The 27,800-nt window shown below is 42.5% G+C and overlaps 1 protein-coding gene across 2 annotated transcripts in view; it reads right to left on the bottom strand.

Moving 5' to 3' along the window:
- CNTN5 (contactin 5) overlaps positions 1-27,800 on the bottom strand; it is a 2,016,448-nt gene that overhangs the window by 220,959 nt on the left and 1,767,689 nt on the right. For both annotated transcript variants that reach the window (XM_077298468.1, XM_077298469.1), the window contains one exon: positions 3,683-3,803. In XM_077298468.1, coding sequence (XP_077154583.1) covers positions 3,683-3,803 — 121 coding nt within the window. The remainder of the gene's footprint in view (positions 1-3,682; positions 3,804-27,800) is intronic.

The raw sequence follows: 27,800 nt of genomic DNA, 5'->3' as shown, positions 1-27,800 counted from the left end.
CTCTCATTATTGCCTTATAGTGCGTGCTGAGATCAGCGCGACCAGGAGACAATGATGGGCATTGTATTCAGCAGCAGCTGTTTAACTTCTGTGTAAAATAAAGAATTTTATTAAAAAAAATGGCGTGGGCTCTCACTCAATTTTCATAAACAGCAGAGGAAAAGACCACGGCTGGGGACTGATGTTAACAATCTGGGATAAGAAACAATACCCCATAAGGATCCCAGGTTATTAATAACAGCTCATAGCTGTTTGCTTAGCTTTTACTAGTGAATTTATGGGTTTCCACAGAAAAAGAGTAACTCAGGTTACCGGTATAAATTCAAACCAGCAAAGGCTAAACAGATGTGCGTTGATATTAGTAGCCTGGTTAGGGTTCAGAGATATTACTTCCCCAGGCTACCAATGTCAGCCCTCAGCCACCCTTGAAATGGTGCATCCATAAAATTCACCAAATCTGGGGCTTAGCCTTGCACTTCCTAATTGCCTCGTGGTGGTGGAAAGTTGGGTAATAGGTTTGGGGTTGATGTTAGCCTTGTATTATCAGCTGACATCAAGCCCAGGGGTTAGTAATGGAGAGACGTCTATAGCACGCCCCCATTACTAACCTCATAGAAAATTTGGAAATAAAAACACAGCAAGAAAAAATCCTTTGTTTGAAATAAAAATCAACATCCTGTTTTGCACATTTATTTAAAAATAAAAAACTAAGTTATGCTCACCTTACACCTATTCCATTGAAGCCCTTGTCCCCTGTAAATAAAGCAAAAATAATAAACAACCATATCCCTCACCTGTACGAAGTGAAGATTAGCAATACTGTCCCACGCTGTAATCCATCTCAGCTTCGGGGGGGCCAGAGGCCAGTCTCTTCTTGGTTCTCTGGCCTACAGCACCAAGATAAGACTCTACTTAAAGTCCTGCTCTGGAGCACGAGCATCTCATTAACTGAAAACTTTTAACACTAATTACACAAGAACCACAAGATTTATTTCTTCACACCCCAGGTATCATTTTAGTCAGTGAAACAGCACCAACCTGACAATGCCTGTAGTTTATTTAGCAAAATCCTGTTGATAGGTTCTCTTTAAGAATTTGGTACATGCAATATGATTCAAGCAGACAATTGTCAGGATGGAATAGACCAATTAATTGCTAAATATGATTTTGAACCTTTCTAACGCAAAAGGGTATCACAGTATATGAGGAATACGAAGATGATCCCATAGCTATACTATCAGCTATTCCTTATACTGACCCTCTCATACACATGCACCCTTGATTTGACTGAGCATGCATGTGTGTTTTCAGAAGGAAGAGAGGAGACAGCTGCTATCAACACATCTGTCGGTAGCTTATCTTACTCCAAAGGAAAATATCAAGCAGTTATTCATCTGTCCAAATATCTTCACCCACTTTTTCCACCAGAGGAGAGTCAGGAGGCCCCCTTACACATTAAGACAGTGGTCGGATCAAAATACCTAATTTGTTTAGCAAGCTTAAATAATGATCTGCAATATATAGAGGTTGTCCATCTTTAAAATTGTATTGGTACCAACTGATGAAGTTGTATTTTGCAACGCTATATGCATCTTCACCATCCTGGATTGAAAAAAAAAAAATCTCCAGAAACAGTGCCACTCCTGTCCACAGGCTGTGCCTGGTACTGCAAGATGTAAGCAAATTTGGCTGAGCTGCAATACCAGACACATCCATGGATCATAGGTGCCTACTGTATACAATTTATATATATACAGTATATAAACTTTATTAAACCACTTATACATTGAAGTCAGTATCTAGTATAATCTATGGAGGTCAGCTAACTTGTTCACTTCTAGAATCATATTTATGGAGAGGATTTGGACCTCTGTATCAGAAAAAAAGAGCTACTGAACATTTGCTATGAAGCAAATAAAATATGATAGAATCAAGGTACTTAGCGGCAAAAAAAAGAAATGTCACTTCCAATGACAACAGTTGATCCAATGTGTGCAAGTAGAAAACTGAACTAGTAATTACCGTCCTCTACGCTACACCTTCAGCTGTGAATATACCGTGTGTAGGTGGATTTCTGCACAATATGTTCTTATCTAAGCTACTGTAGCATTAAATCTCATCCAGATGGATGACTTTCTGTGGAACATATTCCTAAGTCATTACCTGAGTCGGATCGTCTTTTAATAATTTCCTAAAATACCTTTCTATCCAATGCTAAAAATATTTTACTGATTTTGGTAACAGGTATAGAAAGAAAAAAAAAGAAAAAAAAATACTCTCATACACAGTACAGACAGTAAGGATTCATTCGGATGTCCAATATTTCCACGGATGAGAAAATCGGACCGGTTATTCTGATCAGACTTTGATCAAAGTGGGTGTCATCCATGTTTTTCATACATGTAGAAATAAAAAAAAAAAATTCCATCTTCTCCATTCATCCAGTGAAATTCGGACCATAATCAGATGTCATCCGATTATTTTTTCTCGGACCCATTGACTTGCACTGCTGATTTTTGATCAAAATCGGACATATCTACACTATTTTCATGCAGGTGAATCGCTTCATAGACTATCACAGTTACGAGTCTGACCACTGGGACCCCCACCAATCCCAGTAACAATGCATGGAGTAGCACACGAGTGGCCACTGCTCCCATCTAATGGGACATTAGTCCTGTTCTCAAAACCAGTAGTCATCCCAGCGGTTGAACTTCCAGCAATCAGAAAGTAATCGATCATGTTCATGAGTGATAACTTGCTCAAGTGGAAATAACCTTATAATGGTTCTGTTCAGGCAGTGGGAAATTTTCACATGAATTCTACATTACCCCCTGAAAAAAAAAAACATAGGCTTTTGCAAACTCCCATACACATCGCGGCAAAAACATGCCGCTACTTATAATACTTCAAGTTGGACAAACAATTTCTCAGGACCTGGTCTAGCGGCCATGTTGGTAGTCTATGGCTGCCGGACCAGAGCAAGGCAAACCTTCTACAAATCAGCGGCATCCCACCTTCTGATGAGTAGGCTCTGTGACATCATTGCATTGGAGTGTGACGTGCGTCGGGGTGGAGGATTACTCATCAGAAGAGGTGCTGGGGATGCTGGCGGTAGAACGACATTCACAGGGCTCTGGTCCAGGGTCCTGCAAGTGTTTTTGCCCAACTTTAATCGACTTCTATGATATACATGAATACACACCCAATATTACACATATGAATGAATGCACACATTATGACACATTTATACAAATATATACTCTCTAAGTATTATATATAATAATGATGATCACACTATAATAAAGTGATCACACCATTCAGACATGAAAGCACAACACTGTATGACTGCATACATATTTCTTCATGCCACTTTACATACATTAAACTGCACGATTCTCTTTGCATAAATATATCCAGTGTAGATAAGTCTCCCGAGATGCTCTACATTGATTCATTAGTCTCTCTTCTGTTGACACACAAATGTGCATGAAAATGTAATTACTGTTCATCATGGAGATAATTTGCATCAAACGTCTGGTATTGGCTACATTGTAAATCTTCATACTCCATTCCCTCTCATTACAAACATTTCAGAGTCACATGGCAACATCCAATTCGACACGCCAGCGCCCAATGCCGGTGCTGCTGAGCAATAAATCAGATGGGTTAGCATACTCACCCCTAACGAGAAGTTCTGCCTCGTCTGATACACTGTCCGCCGTCGTCTGCACCTTGCAGCCGTATCTCCCAGAATGCACCAGGAGGATGTTTCTAATCATTAAATCAACCGATGACGCTTGCTGGAAAAGAAGTGAATGCCCAATTTAGTGCATTATAGATGTAAATATCTACAACTGTCAAATGCGGCATAGAAATATGAGAAGTATGGTAACTAAGTTGGATTGTGGAGCAGCATTTACCAATATATATGTACATATGACAATTTTGGTGCATTTCTGTTGTAGATTTGTCACAGTAGTTTGGGAAAAATGTAGCAAAAAACATCAAACAAACAAAAGAAGAAAAATGATGGAGCCAATGAAAAAGTGGAGCTTGTTAAGCAGGGGTGGACTCAAGACATGGGACGGCCCCTGATGGGCTGTGCTGCTCACTTTACATTTTTCTTTTTCCAGATTAACCATCAATTTATCAATGTGTTATCCTAGATCTCCCCCGATCAGCAAGAACCAAAGGACAGCAGCTCTTGCAGATGCACCGCCTCCCCTCCACTGCAGTACTTCAGCAAGCAATGTCCAAGCATATGCAGCTTTGTCAAAGATTACAGCACAGCCTATTAATTCAATGGCATGGACAAGTGTGATGCTTTGTTATCTACTCCAGCAAGCCCTTGATTCTCTTATTTATTCCCCAACGCGTTAAAAGCAGGCACAATCAACTGATGGATTTCTGACCATGCTATCCTTATTCATAATCCATATAGACTATGAGGAAGGAATGTAAAGTCAGAAACGCGTCAGTCCCTGTCATGTTTTTTCTCCACATCGATCGAGCCTGCCATGTGTTGGTGATTATATAAATTAATACCTTATTTTACCCGGAATTCTGTGCTGGCGATTGTGGATACACGATGGATTAATAATGAAGAGAAGTGGACGTGCACCAACTATGGTGAGCTGATGGACTTTCGTAATTCTTGAAGCCCTTGATCCCGCTGATCATGTTCTCAAGATGGAATTAAAATGGTCAACAGTTGGAGACAACCCAATGGCTGTAGATTCACCCCTGATTAGAGCCCAATGGCTGTAGATTCACCCCTGATTAGAGCCCAATGGCTGTAGATTCACCCCTGATTAGAACCCAATGGCTGTAGATTCACCCCTGATTAGAGCCCAATGGCTGTAGATTCACCCCTGATTAGAGCCCAATGGCTGTAGATACACCCCTGATTAGAGCCCAATGGCTGTAGATACACCACTGATTAGAGCCCAATGGCTGTAGATGCACCCCTGATTAGAGCCCAATGGCTCTAGACACACCCCTGATTATAGCCCAATGGCTCTAGACACACCCCTGATTATAGCCCAATGGGTCTAGACACACCCCTGATTAGAGCCCAATGACTGTAGATACACCCATGATTATAGCCCAATAGCTGTAGATACACCCCTGATTATAGCTCAATGGCTGTAGATACACATGCCTGACTAAAATACAATACCCTACATTCTTCTTTTCTAAGTTAAGTCAATAGTATACTCAGCCTAAGACAAATAGCATACTCAGTAGAATGGATGAACTGTTTTTATTAGTTGATCATTCTATTCAGCCCACTTGTCAGTTCTAGATATAAGCAATTGAAATTGAATTTTCCAACTTATCTAAATTCTACAAGGAAATTCACTTCTCAATGAATCAATTGACTGCTGATCAAAAAGTACTCAAATGTCTCCAAATTCCCTATAAAATGCATGTACAACATGAGCAATTGAGCAGCAATATAACCACATTGGTCAAGCAAGGAGTAGCTGCCAAATATGAGTCCTGTTTTTCCTCTTCTTATTAATTAAATCTGCATTATTCTCTTTTCCTCACACACTAATCTCCTCTGCTGTGCTGTCACACACATTACCGGTAGAATTTGTTCATCATTCAGCTCTGACATCCTCTTACTATCCAGATTCCTCACAATTTGGCTGCTGCATTACCTGCTGGAGCTTTTATACAGGCTATGATACCCATCATGGCTGATAATTCTGGCTGTAACTTGTAATGTGATAGCTGCTAGGCATAATGGGGAAGCCCGCCTCTTGACCGCACCTGTGGTCATGTCATCCTTATCTTCTGAGGCAAGGAGGCAACGCAAATTACAAATTGGTTGAATTTTCTGGGTTCAGGGAATTCTTAAACATTCAACATGAATTTAATTTGCATCAAATCTATTTGTTCATTTCTAGTCAGTTTTGATTGGCTAAAACAAAATATGATTTCAGTTGTCTGTTAAGCAGGGGTGGAGCTACAGGCTGAAATACAACTCCCAGTCAAGTTGACATGCTCTCTGCAGGGTTTTGTAACTCATATCATACTGTGCCCCCACTAACACCTACAAAATGAGAGAGAGATATTCTGGTACTCGCACTGAACTTTGGACTAAAGTTTGTTCGAACTTGACGAAGCCAAACTTCCACGGGTCAGCTCGTTATCGACTAGCATGCCATATTTCTGTCATGTCGGACGCTGTTCAGACCAGGTCGTCCGACAGACAGCGGTAATTCCGCTTTTCTCCACTATGCGCTCATTGGCGTCGGCTAGATTTTATCTAGCTGGTCCGGGGTTAATTTATCTGGTGCTCGGAGTGGAAGCTCGGCCATGCCCACTGCTTTAAATAGTTCTCCTGAACATTGGGCGTCGCCGATTAAAGCTTCTGTCTTGTGCATTGGTATCTCGGTCTGGAGTGGTGAGCTAGTAGTTGGAGTATCGTTGCTGGTGGTGTAATTCCCTTTGTCTTATTTGCTCCTTCCCATATTTGTATTTTTTTGCCCTTTGCATTTATAGTGTATTCCTGAGTGACTGCGGCGTGGTGCTTATTTTTCCGTTATCCTTGTCTGTGCTAACTGTGGGTATTGGAGTGTGGTCTCTTCACTGGGTGGTGGGCGTTGGTTTCAGCCTAGGGTTGAAACAGGATATAAGGCGAGGGTGGAGGCCCAGACAAGCACACCATCAGTGTAAACTCTGGGAGAGGGACAGTCAGGGTTTCCCTAGTCTGAGGGAAATCGCAGGGGCCCGGGTTATTAGCTCTTTCATACCTAGGTCTCCCGTGACAATTTCTCTTTAAAATGGGAGTTATTTCATATTACAGTTAATCTCAGATGCATACAAAAACAGAAAAAAATTATGCAACATTCATTAAGGCCTAATCATTGCTAAAGCCATTGAATGCATTTGGATCAGAGTGCATGTTACAAATGTCAGAGACACAAGTCCAATCAGTTGGACCTGTTATGCATATGTAGCACATTTCGCTTTAACAAGAGACACAATGCCCAGTATTAATTAGCAAATGACAATGTCTAATTAGCTGATAGAAGTAGAAGCAACCCCGTTAACCCGTCACAGCACATTGATAAAACTGACATCGACACTGTGGATATTTGCAGCTGTATATAGTAAATGTATTGATCGAAAAATCACGATGGAAGGGTCGGTACCAGCGTTATAAGCAAAAATGTGGGTCTTTTTTTTTTATTATTACCATTCTTTGCCGAGAAGCTTTTCTGCAAAATAACCGACATCACTGGCCATTAACTACAATCAGTATCACATTTGCAGAACATCACTCAGCAGGGGGCGACAATGAATAGAGAAAATAACTGTTTCCAAGGTGAAAATAAAAGTCTAGAAATGCATAGCTATAGAAGGTTTGTTCTTGCGATGGATGGATAGATAGATAGATAGATAGATAGATAGATAGATAGATAGATAGATAGATAGATACATATTAGAAAAAAATGGACCTGAACACTATTTATCCAAATGTAGTGGGTGCAAGGTCTCCCAAGCAAATTTTCCATTATTTGCAAAAATATAGAAAAAAAAGCAGGCAGCACTCCAATATTTTTTTTTAGACAGACATACATATTTTAATACCCTTGAATGGATTTTTGAATATTGAAGAAAAAGTTCCAGTGATAGACTGATGAAAGACTGATACACAGGAAAAGAGGACTCTTCCCTCACAACCTACAGAATATTGGAGAATGAGACAGTAGGTTTGGGAGTTTGCAGCAGCTTCGGTTGTAGTGAGATGACAGTGGGGTTAATGCAGGCTGCATTTCCTGTAGAGAATGAGATGAGTTTTCAGGTAGTATCTGAAGATTTCAATTATGAAGGGCAATTAGACATGCGGAGGAACTAAGTTCCAAAGGATGGCGGATAAACAACATAATAAACAGAAATCTTGTAGAGAGTGGAGTGAGGAATATATGAGATGGCAGAGGGAAGGAATGAAAGAGTAGCAAATGAAGAGTTGGATTAGTTAGGCAGTAGAGTCAAGGATGGACTGGAGAGGTGTGATATTATTAGCTTGATGGCCACGCAAGAGAATATAGCAGTAGTCCTGACAAGTGATGAAGATGGCATGCAGTAACATGTTAGTAGATTCCGGGTTCTGGTAATATTTTTGAGTTCGGGGAGGCAGATGGTGGTAGGGGCTTGTGGATGTGCAGTTAGAACACAGCAGAGTCAAAGGTTACACCGAGGCAGTAGACTTGTGACACAGGGTCAAGTGTTTAGTGAAATGGAATAATGATGGCAAGCTTTAGAAACGTGATGAGAACAAGAAGGGAATGGCTAATAGACAAGCTGGGATTCTGGACAGCAGAAAGGTGACTCCTGGGCCACAGAGTTATGTCATGATCATATAGGCGGTATTGGAAGTCATTTGGACTTCATGAATGGTCCCAAGTTATAGTTATAGATGGTGAAGAGTAGGAATCCCAGGGCAGAGCCTTGAGGGACACCGAGAGAGACAAGGTGGAATGGGTAAGTAGTATAGGAATGGGGTGTGCCAAATATGGGATTAGTAAGGTATGAGGAGACAGTATGCTCAAAAAAGAGAAATGACAGCACCTCCAAAAAGTATACAATGATCTAATGTCTTTCTGCAAAAATATATATAAATTAACATGAGGTTCTTAGATTAACATTCTGATCAGACTGTATGAAGCCCACTGCCACGTCACGGCAAAAATCGTAGTGGGTCCTACCACCCTAATGGAGCGGAGCCATGCGCCAACCACTGCCACAGCGGCAATGCACCAGCAGGGCAGATGGCCTGGTGCCCTACAGCACCCGTACTGTTGTGAATTTGGATTCTGGGCTCCCCCGGTGGCTACTGGTGGAATTGAACTGGTGTCTTCATCTTCTCTGTTCACCTGTTCCCATCAAGATGTGGGAGTCGCTATATAACCTTGCTGCTCTGTTAGTTGCTTGCCGGTCAACAATGTTATCAGAAGCCTCTCTGTGCTTGTTCCTGCTCCTAGACAACTACTAGATAAGTTGGACTCTTGTCCATGTTTGTTTTTGCATTTTTGTTCCAGTTCACAGCTGTAGTTTCGTTACTGTGTCTGGAAAGCTCTTGTGAACAGGAATTGCCACTCTGGTGTTATGAGTTAATGCCAGAGTTTTAAAGTAATTTCTGGATGGTGTTTTGATAGGGTTTTCAGCTGACCATGAAAGTGTCCTTTCTGTCTTCTGCTATGTAGTAAGTGGACCTCAAATTTGCTAAACCTATTTTCATACTACGTTTGTTATTTCATCTTAATTCACCGCCAATACATGTGGGGGGCCTCTGTCTCCTTTTGGGGTATTTCTCTAGAGGTGAGCTAGGACTAATATTTTCCTCTGCTAGCATTATTTAGTCCTCCGGCTGGTGCTGGGCATCTAGAATCAACGTAGGCATGCTACCCGGCCACTGCTAGTTGTGCGTTAGGTTTAGTTCATGGTCAGCTCAGTTCCCATCTTCCAAGAGCTAGTTCCTATATATGCTGATGCTATGTTCTCTTGCCATTGAGAACATGACAGTTTGACCGGCCCACTAAAGGGTTAAAATCCTTGGCTGAGAAAGGAGAGAAATAAGAAGTCTGCTGAGTTTTTTTTTTTTTTTCTAATCTTTGAATGGCTCTGTGTCCACCTGTTTGTAATGGATCTTCAGAGTGTAACTGCAGGTTTGAATAATCTCGCCACGAAGGTACAAAATTTGCAAGACTTTGTTTGTCATGCACCTGTATCTGAGCCGAGAATTCCTTTGCCGGAATTTTTCTCGGGGAATAGATCTGGGTTTCAGAATTTTCGAAATAATTGCAAATTATTTTTGTCCCTGAAATTTCGCTCTGCCGGAGACCCTGCACAGCAGGTCAGGATTGTGATTTCCTTGCTCCGGGGCGACCCTCAAGACTGGGCTTTCTCATTGACACCAGGGGATCCTGCGTTGCTCAATGTGGATGCGTTTTTTCTGGCCTTGGGGTTGCTTTATGACGAACCTCATTTGGAGCTTCAGGCAGAAAAAACTTTGATGTCCCTATCTCAGGGGCAAGATGAAGCGGAAATTTACTGCCAAAGATTCCGTAAATGGTCTGTGCTTACTCAGTGGAATGAGTGCGCCCTGGCGGCGACTTTCAGAGAGGGTCTCTCTGATGCCATTAAGGATGTTATGGTGGGGTTCCCTGTGCCTGCGGGTCTGAATGAGTCCATGACAATGGCTATTCAGATCGATAGGCGTTTGCGGGAGCGCAAACCAGTGCACCATCTGGCGGTGTCCACTGAGAAGTCGCCAGAGAGTATGCAGTGTGATAGAATTCTGTCCCGAAGCGAGCGGCAGAATTTTAGACGGAAAAATGGGTTGTGTTTCTATTGTGGTGATTCTACTCATGTTATATCAGCATGCTCTAAGCGCACTAAAAAGCTTGATAAATCTGTTTCCATTTGCACCTTACCGTCTAAGTTTATTCTATCTGTGACCCTGATTTGCTCTTTGTCATCTATTACCACGGACGCCTATGTCGACTCTGGCGCCGCTTTGAGTCTTATGGATTGGTCCTTTGCCAAACGCTGTGGGTATGATTTAGAGCCTTTGGAGACTCCTATTCCTCTGAAGGGGATTGACTCCACCCCATTGGCTAATAATAAACCACAATACTGGACACAAGTAACTATGCGTATTAATCTACATGATGATTTGGTGCTAGGATTGCCTTGGCTGCAATCTCACAACCCAGTCCTCGACTGGAGAGCTATGTCTGTGTTGAGCTGGGGATGTAAGGGGGCTCATGGGGATGTACCTGTGGTTTCCATTTCATCATCTATTCCCTCTGAAATTCCTGAGTTCCTGTCTGACTATCGTGACGTCTTTGAAGAATCCAAGCTTGGTTCGTTACCTCCGCACCGAGAGTGCGATTGTGCCATAGATTTAATCCCGGGTAGTAAATACCCAAAGGGTCGTTTGTTTAATCTGTCTGTGCCTGAACATGCTGCTATGCGAGAATATATAAAGGAGTCCTTGGAAAAGGGACATATTCGTCCATCGTCATCTCCCTTAGGAGCCGGTTTTTTCTTTGTGTCAAAAAAAGACGGCTCTTTGAGACCATGTATCGATTATCGGCTTTTGAACAAAATCACTGTTAAATATCAATACCCATTGCCGTTGCTGACTGATTTGTTTGCTCGCATAAAGGGGGCCAAGTGGTTCTCTAAGATTGACCTTCGTGGGGCGTATAATTTGGTGCGAATCAGGCAGGGGGATGAGTGGAAGACCGCATTTAATACGCCCGAGGGCCACTTTGAGTATTTAGTGATGCCTTTTGGTCTTTCTAATGCTCCATCAGTTTTCCAGTCCTTTATGCATGATATTTTTCGCGATTATTTGGATAAATTTATGATTGTGTATCTGGATGATATTCTGATTTTTTCGGATGACTGGGACTCTCATGTCCAGCAAGTCAGGAGGGTTTTCCAGGTTTTGCGGTCTAATTCTTTGTGTGTGAAGGGTTCTAAGTGTGTTTTTGGGGTACAGAGGATTTCCTTTTTGGGATATATTTTTTCTCCCTCTTCCATTGAAATGGATCCTGTCAAGGTTCAAGCTATTTGTGATTGGACGCAGCCCTCTTCTCTTAAGAGTCTTCAGAAATTTTTGGGCTTTGCTAACTTTTATCGTCGATTTATTGCTGGTTTTTCGGATATTGCTAAGCCATTGACCGATTTGACTAAGAAGGGTGCTGATGTTGCTGATTGGTCCCCTGACGCTGTGGAGGCCTTTCGGGAGCTTAAGCGCCGTTTTTCCTCTGCCCCTGTGTTGCGTCAGCCTGATGTTGCTCTACCTTTTCAGGTTGAGGTCGACGCTTCTGAGATCGGAGCTGGGGCAGTGTTGTCGCAGAAGAGTTCTGACTGCTCCGTGATGAGGCCTTGTGCCTTCTTTTCCCGTAAATTTTCGCCCGCTGAGCGGAATTATGATGTTGGGAATCGGGAGCTTTTGGCCATGAAGTGGGCTTTTGAGGAGTGGCGCCATTGGCTTGAGGGGGCCAGACATCAGGTGGTGGTATTGACTGACCACAAAAATTTGATTTATCTTGAGACCGCCAGGCGCCTGAATCCTAGACAGGCGCGCTGGTCATTATTTTTCTCTCGGTTTAATTTTGTGGTGTCATACCTACCGGGTTCTAAGAATGTTAAGGCGGATGCCCTTTCTAGGAGTTTTGAGCCTGACTTGCCTGGTAACTCTGAGCCCACAGGTATCCTTAAGGATGGAGTGGTATTGTCAGCCGTTTCTCCAGACCTGCGGCGGGCCTTGCAGGAGTTTCAGGCGGATAGACCGGATCGTTGCCCACCTGATAAACTGTTTGTTCCTGATGATTGGACCAGTAGAGTCATCTCTGAGGTTCATTCTTCTGCGTTGGCAGGTCATCCTGGCATTTTTGGTACCAGGGATTTGGTGGCAAGGTCCTTCTGGTGGCCTTCCCTGTCACGAGATGTGCGAGGCTTTGTGCAGTCTTGTGACGTTTGTGCTCGGGCCAAGCCTTGTTGTTCTCGGGCTAGTGGATTATTGTTGCCCTTGCCTATTCCTAAGAGGCCTTGGACGCACATCTCGATGGATTTTATTTCAGATCTGCCTGTTTATCAGAAGATGTCTGTCATCTGGGTGGTGTGTGACCGTTTCTCTAAGATGGTCCATTTGGTTCCTCTGCCCAAGTTGCCTTCTTCTTCCGAGTTGGTTCCTCTGTTTTTTCAAAATGTTGTTCGTTTGCATGGTATTCCTGAGAATATCATTTCTGACAGAGGGACCCAATTCGTGTCTAGATTTTGGCGGGCATTCTGTGCTAGGATGGGCATAGATTTATCTTTTTCGTCCGCTTTCCATCCTCAGACGAATGGCCAGACCGAGCGGACTAATCAGACCCTGGAGACATATCTGAGGTGTTTTGTGTCTGCTGACCAGGATGATTGGGTTGCTTTTTTGCCATTGGCAGAGTTCGCTCTCAATAATCGGGCCAGCTCTGCCACTTTGGTGTCCCCGTTTTTCTGTAATTCGGGGTTTCATCCTCGATTTTCCTCTGGTCAGGTGGAATCTTCGGATTGTCCTGGAGTGGATGCTGTGGTGGAGAGATTGCATCAGATCTGGGGGCAGGTGGTGGACAATTTGAGGTTGTCCCAGGAGAAGACTCAGCTTTTTGCCAACCGCCACCGTCGTGTTGGTCCTCGGCTTTGTGTTGGGGATTTGGTGTGGTTGTCTTCTCGTTTTGTCCCTATGAGGGTCTCTTCTCCTAAGTTTAAGCCTCGGTTCATCGGCCCGTATAAGATATTGGAGATTCTTAACCCTGTTTCCTTCCGTTTGGACCTCCCTGCATCCTTTTCTATTCATAACGTTTTTCATCAGTCATTATTGCGCAGGTATGAGGTACCGGTTGTGCCTTCCGTTGAGCCTCCTGCTCCGGTGTTGGTTGAGGGTGAGTTGGAGTACGTTGTGGAGAAAATCTTAGACTCTCGTGTTTCCAGACGGAGACTCCAGTATCTGGTCAAGTGGCAGGGATACGGCCAGGAGGATAATTCTTGGGTGAATGCATCTGATGTTCATGCCTCTGATTTGGTTCGTGCCTTTCATAGGGCCCATCCTGATCGCCCTGGTGGTTCTGGTGAGGGTTCGGTGCCCCCTCCTTGAGGGGGGGGTACTGTTGTGAATTTGGATTCTGGGCTCCCCCGGTGGCTACTGGTGGAATTGAACTGGTGTCTTCATCTTCTCTGTTCACCTGTTCCCATCAAGATGTGGGAGTCGCTATATAACCTTGCTGCTCTGTTAGTTGCTTGCCGGTCAACAATGTTATCAGAAGCCTCTCTGTGCTTGTTCCTGCTCCTAGACAACTACTAGATAAGTTGGACTCTTGTCCATGTTTGTTTTTGCATTTTTGTTCCAGTTCACAGCTGTAGTTTCGTTACTGTGTCTGGAAAGCTCTTGTGAACAGGAATTGCCACTCTGGTGTTATGAGTTAATGCCAGAGTTTTAAAGTAATTTCTGGATGGTGTTTTGATAGGGTTTTCAGCTGACCATGAAAGTGTCCTTTCTGTCTTCTGCTATGTAGTAAGTGGACCTCAAATTTGCTAAACCTATTTTCATACTACGTTTGTTATTTCATCTTAATTCACCGCCAATACATGTGGGGGGCCTCTGTCTCCTTTCGGGGTATTTCTCTAGAGGTGAGCTAGGACTAATATTTTCCTCTGCTAGCATTATTTAGTCCTCCGGCTGGTGCTGGGCATCTAGAATCAACGTAGGCATGCTACCCGGCCACTGCTAGTTGTGCGTTAGGTTTAGTTCATGGTCAGCTCAGTTCCCATCTTCCAAGAGCTAGTTCCTATATATGCTGATGCTATGTTCTCTTGCCATTGAGAACATGACACCGTACTGCAAGACTGAGTGCCCATGACTCCAGACTGCGCCACCCCACCAGCACAAAACCACAACAACAATGGCCGCCACACAGCACCCACACCAAATGAAAGGAGTAATGAAACTCACCTTCCTCAAGCTCTTCACTGAGAGCAAAAATGGGCTAGACCCCTTACTTTGCAGTCTAGTGCTGTGTGGCGGCCATTGTTGCTGTGGTTTCGTGCTGGTGGTGCGGTGCAGTCTTGAGTCATGGGGACTCAGTCTTGCAGCATGGGTGCTCTGGAACAACAGGCCGTCCACCTTGCTGGTGCATTGTTGCTGTGGCGGTGGTCGCCACACAGCTCCGCTCCGTTACGGCGGTAGGAACCACTACGAGGTTTGCCGTGAAGTGGCAGTGGGTTTCATACAGTCTGATCAGAATGTTAAACTAAGAACCTCATGTTCAGTTATGTAAATTTTTGCCTAGCGGCTTTAGATCAACGTATGATTTTTGGAGGTGCGGTTCATGATCCTTTTTTCTTTTTGTACAAAGCATGTTCTTGTCTCTTTCTTGGAGCAGCACTCCTCCCATTTGGCACATGTGATTTTAATTAGCAGGAGACTGCAAAGTAAGGGGTCTAGCCCATTTTGGTTCTCACTGAAGAAGTGGAGGAAGGTGATTTTCAGTGCTCCTTTCATTTTGGTGTGGGTGCTGTGTGGCGGCCATTGTTGCTGTGGTTTCATGCTGGTGGGGCGGCGCGGTCTGGAGTCATAGGGACTCAGTCTTGCAGCATGGGTGCTTTGGGGCAACAGGCCATCTGCCCTGCTGGTGCATTGCCGCTGTGGCGGTTGTCGCCGCACGACTCTGCTCCGTTAGGGCAGTATTACCAACTACGAGGTTTGCCATGACGTGGCAGTGGGCTTCATACAGTCTGATCAGAATGTTAACCTAAGAACCTCATGTTCAGTTATATAAATTTTTGCCTAGCGGCTTTAGATCAACGTATGATTTTTGGAGGTGCGGTTGATGCTCTTTTTTTTCCTTTTTGTGCAAGGTATGAGGAGATCCAGGAGAGGGAAAAGTTTTTGATGCCAAGTGAAAAGAGGATCTATAGTAGGAGGGACTGGTCAACTGTGTTAATGGCTTAAGACAGGTGTGGATGGAGGAGTATAGAGTATAGGTCTAAGAAGAGGAGTACAGAGTATTATCTGTTGGATTTGGCAGTTAAGGCTACTTTTACACTAGCATCGTACGACGCACGACGAATTGCGTCGTTGTGACGTACCGACGCAAGCAGTGAAAGCGCCGCACAACGGGGGCAGCTGATGCTGTTTTTCAATGCGTCCGCTGCCCCACTGTGAGGTGCGGGGAGGCGGGGGCGGAGTTCCGGCCGCGCATGCGCGGTCGGAAAAGACGGTCACGATGCACCAAAAAACATTACATGTAACGTTTTTGGGTGGCGACAGTCCAACGCAACACGACGCAACCATCGCACGACGGCTGCGATGTGTGGCAATACGTCGCACTGCGTCGCTAATGCAAGTCAATGGAGAAAAAATGCATCCTGCAAGCACTTTTGCAGGATGCGTTTTTTCTACAAAACGACGCTAGTGCACAGTGCATGACGCTAGTGTGAAAGTAGCCTAACAGGTCATTATAACTTTGGCTAGGGCAGTTTCAGTAGAGCGTAAGGGATGCAAGTCGGATTGTAGTTGGTTGAAGAGTGTGTTTGATGAGATATATAGAGTACATAGGTCAATTGATAGGGAGATAGAAGATAGGCAGATAGATATTAGATGAATAAATTAGTTATTAAGCAATTTTTCCTAGTACAATGTCCTATTATAACACTCTGGTTGCTACCAATTCTTGACCCTTTTTAACATTTCGGCTCCATTCGTTGCAGACATCGTCCTGACACCACTTAACATTTTCCCCTAGTGTGTAAGTTGCAGAGATTGCCGGTTGCATATTATCTTTTAGTGCAAATGTTACAAACTTGCTAAAAATACTCCTTGCGGCATGTCATATACATATAATTTTCAGCAATCAAACATCTACAGAAATGCTGATGAGATTAGATAAGAACATTACAGTTCAAACTACCGGTGAAATTCGGGTGGGCTGAATAAAAGGTGACATTATCAGTAATTATGAGGCGCTCCCTGGTCCGGGTGACATGTCTGCATAATGATGGCGTCAGGAAAGGCTACTCCGTAGACAAGCCATTGTTGTCAAATGTTCCCTATAATTAGACATTTCTTTACGCTGACTAATCTCTTCGAGTTGCTTTTCTATGAATTGACTTCAACCTTCACTTTCGGAAGGAAAATCATTTTGCAAAAAAAAAAAAATGTTTGTCATTTTCTGTTCAGAAAAAAAAAAGAAATCTCAGAAATGAATCTTCAGCAGAACCTGAAATAGTTCTTCACTCTGTTTTATCTTTGCTATCTGCCACTTTCACCTGTACGGAGATTTTTTTTTTCTGTCGGTGCTTTATGATGAAGACCAGATTGAATTCATATTTTGGAACACAAACAAAATGACTTTTCTTGCCCCCTCCTTGGTACTCAGCTGGAAATATTTTGAAAAATAACAGTAGGTGCAAAAAGTCACTTACTTACTGATAAATCCACATATTTATCACACGGCATCAAATAAGAGTTGAAAGGTTTCGAGACTCCAAAGACTCCTTAGACTCCGAGAAGAGTTTTTATTTTGCCTCCCTGTATTTTCTACCATAAATTGACCAATAGAGTTGACCTGAACTCTTTGTTGAATGCTTGTTTGGCTGTACAATATTGTGGAGTACTTAAAGTTGAAAAAATTGAACCTGTCCTATCTACAACCTTAACAAACAGTACATGGATTAGACTAAAAAGTTTTTTAAAAAACACGTTATTTTCTACTTGTCTGTGTCATATCTCAGCAGTAGATTTGTTGGAAGAGGCTACTGGGCAGACTATTGGTGAAGACCTTCATTGCACCCCACCTGAATCTACACATAGGAGAGGTGTACATGTCAATCTACACATGTAAGTTAAAAAAGCTAGCCACTGAGTCAAATGTTGACTCCAATGGAAGTAGCCCCATAGATTCTACATCTTCTTAGCTATAGAGGATTGTTAAACTAGTAACTAACAGGTTATTGCCTATGGCCTTTATATAAAGAGGACACCTGATATACCATATTTTTCGTACTATAAGATAAACCGGACCATAAGACGCACCATACATTTTCAGAAGGAAAATAGTGAAAAAGATTAATGTATCAAATGGGGGTCCGTCTTACAGTCTGAATTCAGCTTACCTTGGGAGGGAGGCATAGGCGGTGCTGGTGGAGCAGTGTCACAGGAGGTGTTCGGTGGTCCTATGATGATCTGACTTCCATCCCAGGCAGGTATCACAGGTTCGGTGCTGCTGGGTGGTGCGGGGGCTCCACCAACATTTTGTGAAAGCCCGGAGCCCTCGCATATCCATTGCTGCAATACAATCCAGGAAAATGGCCGCCAGAGGCGGCGCATGCGCAGATTGAAATCTTGGCATCGAGATCTCGGGAGAAGATCTTGTTGACGAGATCTCAATCTGCACATGCGCCACCTCCGGCAGACATTTTCCCAGAGCCACCACACTGCAGCAATGGAAGTGCGGGAGCTCCAGGCTTTCACAAAATGGTGGAGCTCCCACACCACTGAGCACCGCCAAACCTGCCGGATCAGTCTTGGATAGGAGTCAGATCATCATCCTACAATGTTGAATCACCAAACACCACCTCTTCCTAGCCCAGGGCCCAGCAGAATCGCTCATTTCCTGCTGCAGCCACACTCCTGGAAAGTACATTCAGACTATAAGACACACGCCCATTTTCCCCAAAAAACATTTTGGGAAAAAGTTCTTCTTATAGTCCATAAATATGGTAATAATCCTGCAGCCCACATGTTGAGTAGTGACTCCCATGTACCTAATGTAACCATTTCTACCCATCCAGTTGTAATTTTACCATATAGATTGGAAAAACTGGCCTGAAAAAGGAGACAGGGTGGTAGAGTCAGGAGGCCTGTAGGAACCATGGGTCACAGAACCTTTGTGCCATCGTTATTATTTTAACTGTAATTGATTTGTCATTACCCATGAAACAGAGTATGTAGAAGTGAAATAACATTTAGGACAAATCAAACTTGGTCAGCCATTACGGTTTTACCACCAAGGCCTTTTGAATCCAATATTGACTTTAACCATTTAACATGGCATGGGACAACACCTGTTTCCATTTGTTTGCCAGCAATGCAGTTCCTCTAGAAATGGGAGTTCTGCACAGGTTACCTCTATGCAATAGCCAAGGGGGATAAGGCTGGGCATTCTTGATTTCCACTGTGGCAAAAACTATAGAACCTAGGGAAATCTCGAAAATTAAGTCTGTTAATGTTCATACTGTTTGCATGAATGTCAGTTTACTTTTGAGACACTTGTGGCTTCTCTCAAGGCTGGGATGTGAGTTTGACGAAGCCATGCAATTGCATGTTGAGTTTTGTGACTAGGCAAAGGGCTTGACCAGGTTGATAAGCTGAATCTTGGACCAGTTTTATTTCAAATAGTAGTTTCCTTCATAAAAAAAACCCTTCTCTATAGTTGTATAAAAAATGCACAATACCCTTTATGACTAACTCTAACATATTTTTAAAGTGTGTCCACTGAGACATGTTCTTTAGCTTCTGCTATTACTTTCTTTAACCAACCAATTAAATTCTTAGAAATTGATTACTTGACTCATTTCTTGTCTACAGTGTTCTCCATTAGAGACTAAAATTTACTGTAGCTATAGAGTCTAAAGGGATTCTGAGAAAGTAAAACGTTTCCTTCTGCCTCAACATTGGTCCGAATTTCTCCTCTATTCAATTCTTATTCTTTACATTGAAGTCTACCTTTTCAGTTTAGCTCCTGTGGGTAAGCAAAGGCCCAAGCACCAAAAAGTCAATGTATTCAACAAGATTTCCATTATAGTAAAAGCCACATGTACACTAGATAGGAGAAGGCCGAATAAATCATTCAGACGACAACCATCTCTACTTGATTCACCATACACAAGAATGCTCAGCTTAGCCAACAGCTCCTGTGTTCTCTATGAGAAAGCCGCTGCCTTATCCCAGAGAACTAAAAGAGTAACCATAGGAAAACCATGAAATCGGATACTTGCCTCTCCTGACATGGCATTTCAGGAGAGATTTTTGGGGCCCACCTAGACACATATTGGTGAGTTCTGCTAACTTTAGCTTAACCCCTTTCTGACCTCGGACGGGATAGTACGTCCGAGGTCAGAACCCCCGCTTTGATGCGGGCTCCAGCGGTGAGCCCGCATCAAAGCTGGGACATGTCAGCTGCTTTGAACAGCTGACATGTGCCCGCAATAGCGGCGGGTGGAATCGCGATTCACCCACTGCTATTAACTAGTTAAATGCCGCTGTCAAACGCTGACAGCGGCATTTAACTACTGCTTCCAGCCATCGGGCCGGAAATGAGCTCATCGCTGACACCCGTCACGTGATTGAGGGTCAGTGATGCGTCGGCATGACAACCAGAGCCCTATTGAAGACGTCTATGGTTGTTGATGCCAGATTGCTGTGAGCGCCACCCTGTGGTCGGCGTTCATAGCAATGCAGTAATTCAGCTACATAGGAGCGATCTATGCATCGCTCCTATGTAGCAGAGTCGATCGAGTTGTGACAGCTTCTATAGACTCCCATGGAGGCTATTGAAGCATAGTAAAAGTAAAAAAAAAAAGTTTTAAAAAATATGAAAAAAGCAAAAAAAATATAAAAGTTTAAATCACCCCCCTTTCGCCTCATTCAAAATAAAACAATAAAAAAATCAAACCGACACATATTTGATTATGCCATGTTCAGAATCGCCTGATCTATCAATAAAAAAAGGATTAACCTGATCGCTAAATGGCGTAGCGAGAAAAAAATTCGAAACGCCAGAATTATGCTTTTTTGGTCGCTGTGACATTGCATTAAAATGCAGTAACGGGCGATCAAAAGAACGTATCTGCACCAAAAAGATATCATTAAAAATGTCAGCTTGACACACAAAAAATAAGCCCTCACCCGACCCTAGATCGCGAAAAATGGAGACACTACGTGTATCAGAAAATTGTACAATTTTTTTTTTTTTTTTAGCAAAGTTTAGAATTTTTTTTTCCACTTAGCTAAAAAAGAACCTACACATGTTTGGTGTCTATGAACTCATAATGACATGGAGAATCACAATGGCAGGTCAGTTTTAGCATTTAGTGAACCTAGCAAAAAAGCCAAACAAAAAACAAATGTGGGATTGCACTTTTTTTGCAATCTTACAGCACTTGGAATATTTTTCCTGTTTTCTAGTACACGACATGCTAAAACCAATGATGTCATACAAAAGTAGAACTTGTCCCGCAAAAAATAAGCCCTCACATGGCCATATTGACGGAAAAAATAAAAACGTTATGGCTCTGGGAAGGAGGGGAGAGAAAAACGAAAACGCAAAACCGAAAAAAAAGCTAGGGTCATGAAGGGGTTAATATGTTTAGTGCCTTAAAGGGGTTCTCCAAGAATGTAACAAAAATCTCCCTAGTTTTGCAATTCTAATGGCAGCCTGCCCTAGTCACGTGTCAAGATGGGCTGCAGTCTGAAGACATTCAGCTTCAATACAATCTCTGTGTCCGGAGTCTGAAGACATCCAGCTCTGTGTCTCAATAACAGAGGAGCTGTATAGTAAGCACATAAATCGGTGAGCTTCCGGAGACGGGTTGTGACAGGAGAAGCAGTAAATCTTTGTTCAAGCCTCTAACTTCCATGCGCAATCTACCGAATAGAAAATTAATTTCTTCCTCTGTCACAGCCCTTCTATGGAAGCTCACCAGTATGTGTGCTTATGATACAGCTCCTCTGTCAGTTGAGACACAGGTATTGGGACCTGTTCTTCTTCAGTCTCCAGCCAATGCGGACACATGACTAGGATGGGTTTCTGTTTGATGAAGTCATTTAATCATATTCTTGGAAAACCCCTTTAGTAACAGTTGAGTAAAGAAACTACAGAGAACTGAATCACCAAGGAGACATTTGTCAGATAAGGCATCTGCTATACAGTATATGTAGATGCAAATCTCTCATCCATGTGCTGAGTCTTGTATTGTAAATCCGATTGATTGGAGTAAACAGGACAGAGTTGTAACGACCAACGTCCTGTTCATTTTTTTAAAGTGATTTTTTTAAATGCAGATTTAGATTTCTCCTGGAGTCACTCTTGAACCAGTCTTGTCATGCCCTAAAGTGATTTGGTTGCATTTCTACAACCATGGTTTGGTCTTGAAATGATCTTTAAAAAAATAAATGAAAAATGTTAGTAAAGATAAAATGGCAGTTTTCTGTGCCGTGTTATATTCCATAATAAAAATTGACTAAATTGTATATTAGAATTAAAGAACGTCAACAAACATCACAATAATTATAGAACACGTTCACGGTAGTCAATCACAAAGTGACATGGCTGATTTTCCCATGCTGGTATAATTGTATTCTGCTAGTTATAATGTCCTCTCCCTGCTGGTTAAAATACTTATGGCCTCAGATAATAGCAAATTGTAGAAATTACTGAACATTTTTACTACACAAGCTATCCGTTCTGATTCAACGGCAACACAAAAGCATGACAGTTCTCTGTTTTCCTTCCCCTGATTGCTGTTATTTAGAAAAACTATAATTTCAGCTTAGATTTCTCAAAAAAATTACATTTTTGAAAATAAAAGTTTTTTCAATTCACAAGGTCATGGGATATCAAGTGGAGGTAAATTAAAGGAATTACTCATAACTAGAAACAATGCGACCCTTATCTAGTGGCTGTTTCTTCTGTCGTCATAGGGCATACAAGCTCCAATTTGTAAATATATCTACTGTATCTATTACCTGGTATAGATTCTTAGGAATCGCAATTTTTTGTGATTTGCTTTGTGCGAATTCATAAAAATGGCGATTAATTGCTGATCTGTACTGCAGAAAGGGATGAGAAAAACATACTCACCTCAAAACCCCATCCAATCCTCTGCACAGCTCCCTCCAGCCTATTTCTTTTTTGACTGTGCTTGATTGGCCAGCAAACTCGCCTGACCTTAACCACATAGATTCTCTATGGAGTATTGTAAAGTAAAAGAAGAGAGACACCAGATCCAACAATGCAGATGACCTGAAGGCTGCTATCAAAGCAACCTGGGCTTCCATAACACCTCAGCAGTGCTACAGATTTATTGCCTCCATGCCATGCCGAATCGATGCAGTAATTGATGCCAAAGGAGCCTCAACCAAGTATTGAGTGTATTTATTGAACATACATTTCAGTAGGCCAACATTTTGGATTTTAAAGTAATTTTTTCAAGCTGGTGTTATAAAGTATTCTCCGCTGCCATCCACTTTTCAAGAGGACCAGAGTTCATAGCCAATGAACTCCAGTCACCTTTTGATGTCAAGACTCGACACTGTAGCTGAGTTCTCAGGCTCAGCTCGGTGTCTTCTGAATTCACGGCTGAGCGGCCTCATCATGTCACCACTCAACCATGCAATCCAGATGAAGCAGAGTTGGCCTCTTCATGGGACAAAACAGATTGTTGTTGGACAGGTGAGGAATATGGTGTTTTATTATTTTTTATTCTTACAGTAACAAATGGGTAAAAGAGGGTTGTGACGACACAGCATTGTATCATACTTAACCAGACATCTATTTTCAGCAAGCCAAGAAGAATAGACCATTATTTATATGTTGACTTTTGAATTTATGCATTTTTTCTTCAGTTGGTGAAGAGTCTGAAATATTGATTCTTCTTTCATGTATGGTCACTGAACAATAGTGTTTAATGATATGCTAATTACACATTGTCCAGGCCAGCTAGTTTATTGACTTTTAAAATAGAAGAGGAAAAACTTTGCAAATAGACTAAATAATCAAATAATGCAACCATTCTTCCACCATCTGTGAATGCTGGATTGAAGGACACTTATTAACTATAAAAAAGGCTATATGCCTCTGTATGAAGAGCCAGAGATTCAGCCAAGACATCCAGAGACAGGACATCAACCAAGACATCATGGCTCCATCACGAGGGACACAGATTTATCATTCTACAGGATACCAGCTTAGGGGACCTCGGCCCCGGCTGGAAGAATTCAAATCTGCTCCATTGACCATTGCAAATCCATGGATACTTTTGGAAAAAGCCAGGACTGGAACCCGCTGGTTGCCTGGCTCATGGAAAAGTCAGGTTCTGACCATCCGGTCAACTGGTCTTGTACCTGAATGGGCTGTCATCTTCCTAAGTTTGTCTTGCCTTCTCTTTTTTGCATGTCACAGGTGGGGTAGTCAACTCTGGAAGATGAAGCCTAGTTGTGACCCTCTGGTCAAATTGCCTTGTACCTGAATGTTCTATCATCTTGCTAAGTTTGTCCTTACCTTCTTTCTGTGTGCGTGCCACAGGTGGAGTAGTCGGCCCTGGAAGCTCTGAAGTAACAGCTGCTTTTATCCCGACAAGTTAGTGGAAGTAATGTGCACCATCTTGGGGTATTTTTCTGGGACCGTTCTATGTGTTATCTGCCATTTTTGTGGTTCAATAAAGTATTGTCACACTGTTTTACCATCACCCTGTGTTGTCTGAATAGCAGTACACCCATGATGAAAGGAGAGTGGGCGTTTGGTGGGACGATTCCTGGTCCATGCAGTTTCAGCTAGTGAAGCAGGGTGCCCTCTGTCCCCCCGTGTCTCCACAAGGGTGGGGAGTGTTTATTCCAATTAAAGGAGTTTTTATGTGTGTTTATTTAAATTAAATAACTTTTTTCTGTGTGTGTCATTTGTACTTTTGATTATGGGATTAGTAATGGGGGTGTCTTATAGGTTTGATGTCAGCTGATGTCAACCCCACAAATATTACCCCACACCCCAGCACCTGGGCAAGTGGAAGGAGTCAGGCAAAGCATCAAAATTGTAAAGTAAAGGATGAGAGACACCAGACCCATCAATGCAGACGAACTGAAGGCTGCTATCAAAGGAACCTGGGCTTCCATAACACCTCAGCAGTGCCACAGGCTGATCGCCTCCATGCCACGCCCCATTGATGCAGTAATTGATGTCAAAGGAGCCCCAACCAAGTGTTGAGTGCATTTACTGAACATACATTTCAGTAGGAAAACATTCCGGATTTTAAAGTCATTTTTACAAGCTGGTGTTATAAAGTATTCTAAATTACTGAGATAATGACTTATTTGTTTTCATTGGCTGTAAGCCATAATAATCAACATTAACAAAAATAAACACTTGAAATGAATCACTCTGTTTGTAATGACTCTATCTAATATATGAGTTTCACTTTTTGTATTGTAGAACTGAAATAAACTAAATTTTGATGATATTCTTATTTTGTGAGATGCACCTGTAGATGCGCCTTTTCTGGGGCGGTTGCAGGTTTCTATTTTTAGGCTCGTGGCGCCAATATCCCTGGCTCCTTATCAGTCAGAGAATACCAGCCCCCAGCTCTTTGCTTAGTTTGGCTGAATTTCAAAAATTGGGGGATCCCACACCATTTTTTAAAATTATTTATTTAATTAATTTATAAAAACGGCATGGGGACGCCTTTATTTTTTGGACAACCAGCCAAGTTAATGCTCACAGCTGAGGGCTGCAGCTTTCAGTTTTGCTTGCATTGGTTATTAAGGATAAAGGGGACCCCACACTATTTTTTTAATTTTATTTAATTACTAGCTGTACTACCCGGCTTCGCCCGGGTTAATGACTGCAGTTAGCAAAATAGAATGTGTTAACAAAAATTTATTCTGCACACAAAAACCACAAAACAAATAGATAGAAATGTAATTATTAAAAGGCAAAAACTAAGCTAATAGAAGAATTTCACAATATATATTAACCTTTGCTATACTGAGAATGTTTTTGTTGCCTATATTAACCAATCAGAGCTCAGATTAATTAACTGTAGCAAAATAGAAGCTGACCTGTGATTGGTTGCTATTGGCAGCCTGATAAATCCCCAGCCAACAGTAAGCCCACCCCCTGGCAGTATATATTAGCTCACACATACACATAATAGACAGGTCATGTGACTGACAGCTGCCGTATTTCCTATATGGTACATTTGTTGCTCTTGTAGTTTGTCTGCTTATTAATCAGATTTTTATTTTTGAAGGATAATACCAGACTTGTGTGTGTTTTAGGGCGAGTTTCATGTGTCAAGTTGTGTGTGTTGAGTTGCGTGTGGCGACATGCATGTAGCGACTTTTGTGAGATGAGTTTTGTGTGGCGACATGCGTGTAGCAACATTTTGTGTGTCGAGTTGCATGTGACAGGTTAGTGTAGCAAGTTGTGTGCAGCAAGATTTGTGCATGGCGAGTTTTGTGCGTGGCAAGTTTTATGTGTGGTGCGTTTTGAGTATGTGCAAGTTTTGTGTGAGGCAACTTTTGCATGTGGTGCAACTTTTGTACATGTGGCAATTTTTCTGTGTGTGCAAGTTTTGCATGAGGTGAGTTTTCCATGAGGTGAGTTTTGCACGTGTGGCGAGTTTTGCATGTAGCAAGTTTTGCGCGTGGCGAGTTTTGAGTGGTGACTTTTGTGTTTCGACTTTTATGTGGCGAGGTTGGTGTGTGTGTGGTGAAATGTGTGCTGAGGGTCGTATATGTGTTCAAGCACGTGGTAGTGTGTGGCGCATTTTGTGTTTGTGTTCATATCCCCGTGTGTGGTGAGTATCCCATGTCGGGGCCCCACCTTAGCAACTGTACGGTATATACTCTTTGGCGCCATCGCTCTCATTCTTTAAGTCCCCATTGTTCACATCTGGCAGCTGTCAATTTTCCTCCAACACTTTTCCCTTCACTTTTTCCCCATTATGTAGATAGGGGCAAAATTGTTTGGTGAATTGGAATGCGCGGGGTTAAAATTTCACCTCACAACATAGCCTATGACGCTCTTGGGGTCCAGACGTGTGACTGTGCAAAATTTTGTGGCTGTAGCTGCGACGGTTCAGATGCCAATCCCGGACATACACACACACATACATACATACATACATACATACACACATTCAGCTTTATATATTAGATTGCACAGGTGCCAGCTGACGAATGCTCTCATGATCGTATGCCTGCTCTAGCTGCCATCAGCGAGACCAGGTGTAGGATGCTGAAAGTAGTACTCTCATTAGCAGACTCCTGTGACAGATGGTAACCTTTTTACTGCCGGTCACAGCTGCTGGCTCACACGCTGTCATCTACATGACAGCATGGAAACTGCAGTGCTCTGACCGGAGGTAACGAACTTACCACCGATCAGAGCCGGTATTTCTCGCGCTGACACACAGATGACAGTGTGGGAAGCACTGAATGTTCAAGCTGCCAAACCCATACAGTAACACGAACCTCAGAGTGAAGTCCATGTTCGAGGGCCATACACGGACACTAGATGTTTGGTACGGATCGCAAACTTTACCGTTTGGGTTCACCCATCCCCAGAGGTGAGTATATTTTTTTCACCCTATGTTAATTATTCTCTGGAGAAACCACAGACTGTAAAAAGGAACATACGGTTTGCACTGAATGACTTCAATGCCAAACAAATTTCCTCTTGAATTCAAATTTTGTCAGATTTTCAGTGTTTGGAGTAGTCAGTTGGTGAGTTTTTCAGGAGATTGCTGTGTGGAGTCGGTTTGCATGTTTATCTTTATCCTCTCCCATTTTGTTTCTTCCTTCCTATTCCTCCCATGTTTCCAACTCTGTTGTTTTGTTAGTGAATTTGTATGATTGCAGTTTTCTTTTATTCCTGTCTGCTTACCCTTGTCTGTCTGGTTAGTGTTTGTCTATACAATTCGGCTTTACACCTTCCTGGATGGGGAAGGAACAGATAAGGGTAAGATAGGAGTATAGCAATGTATGAGAACCCGGAATCTCCACCATCCGGAGTAATCCGGAGGACAGGGATAGCCTAGGGCGCCTCTAGATCGAAAGATGGGGCAGCTGCCCACAGTCGCTTGTCACTACATAGCATAAACATTGACAGTAATTCCTGCACATTAATATATTCATGAAGATTGTATAATTACATATAAAAAATCTGGCCTCTCATGCAAAGTTTGACTTTATGGTAAAATAATTACTGTCTACCCTTTATGTGTAATGTATAATTTTATAAGCTGAACATTTTCCAGTCTTTTTCAGATTTCACTACCTTTCCTGCCTCTGGCAAGCTTCTACATAACCTGAATATGCACTACTTTTTTCAATGATTAAAATCATCCTTTCTTGCTCGTTTCACATTCCAAAAATATTCAACAAAGACCATCTGCCCATTTAGTAATGACATATCTGGGAGCTGAATTTCACTGCTTTATGTATCTGCAATTTA

This window comes from Ranitomeya variabilis, chromosome 3 (genome assembly GCF_051348905.1).
Source record: "Ranitomeya variabilis isolate aRanVar5 chromosome 3, aRanVar5.hap1, whole genome shotgun sequence".
NCBI lineage: Eukaryota > Metazoa > Chordata > Amphibia > Anura > Dendrobatidae > Ranitomeya > Ranitomeya variabilis.
Note: the sequence above shows the minus strand (reverse complement) of the source record. Positions and strands in the feature narration are given on the sequence as shown.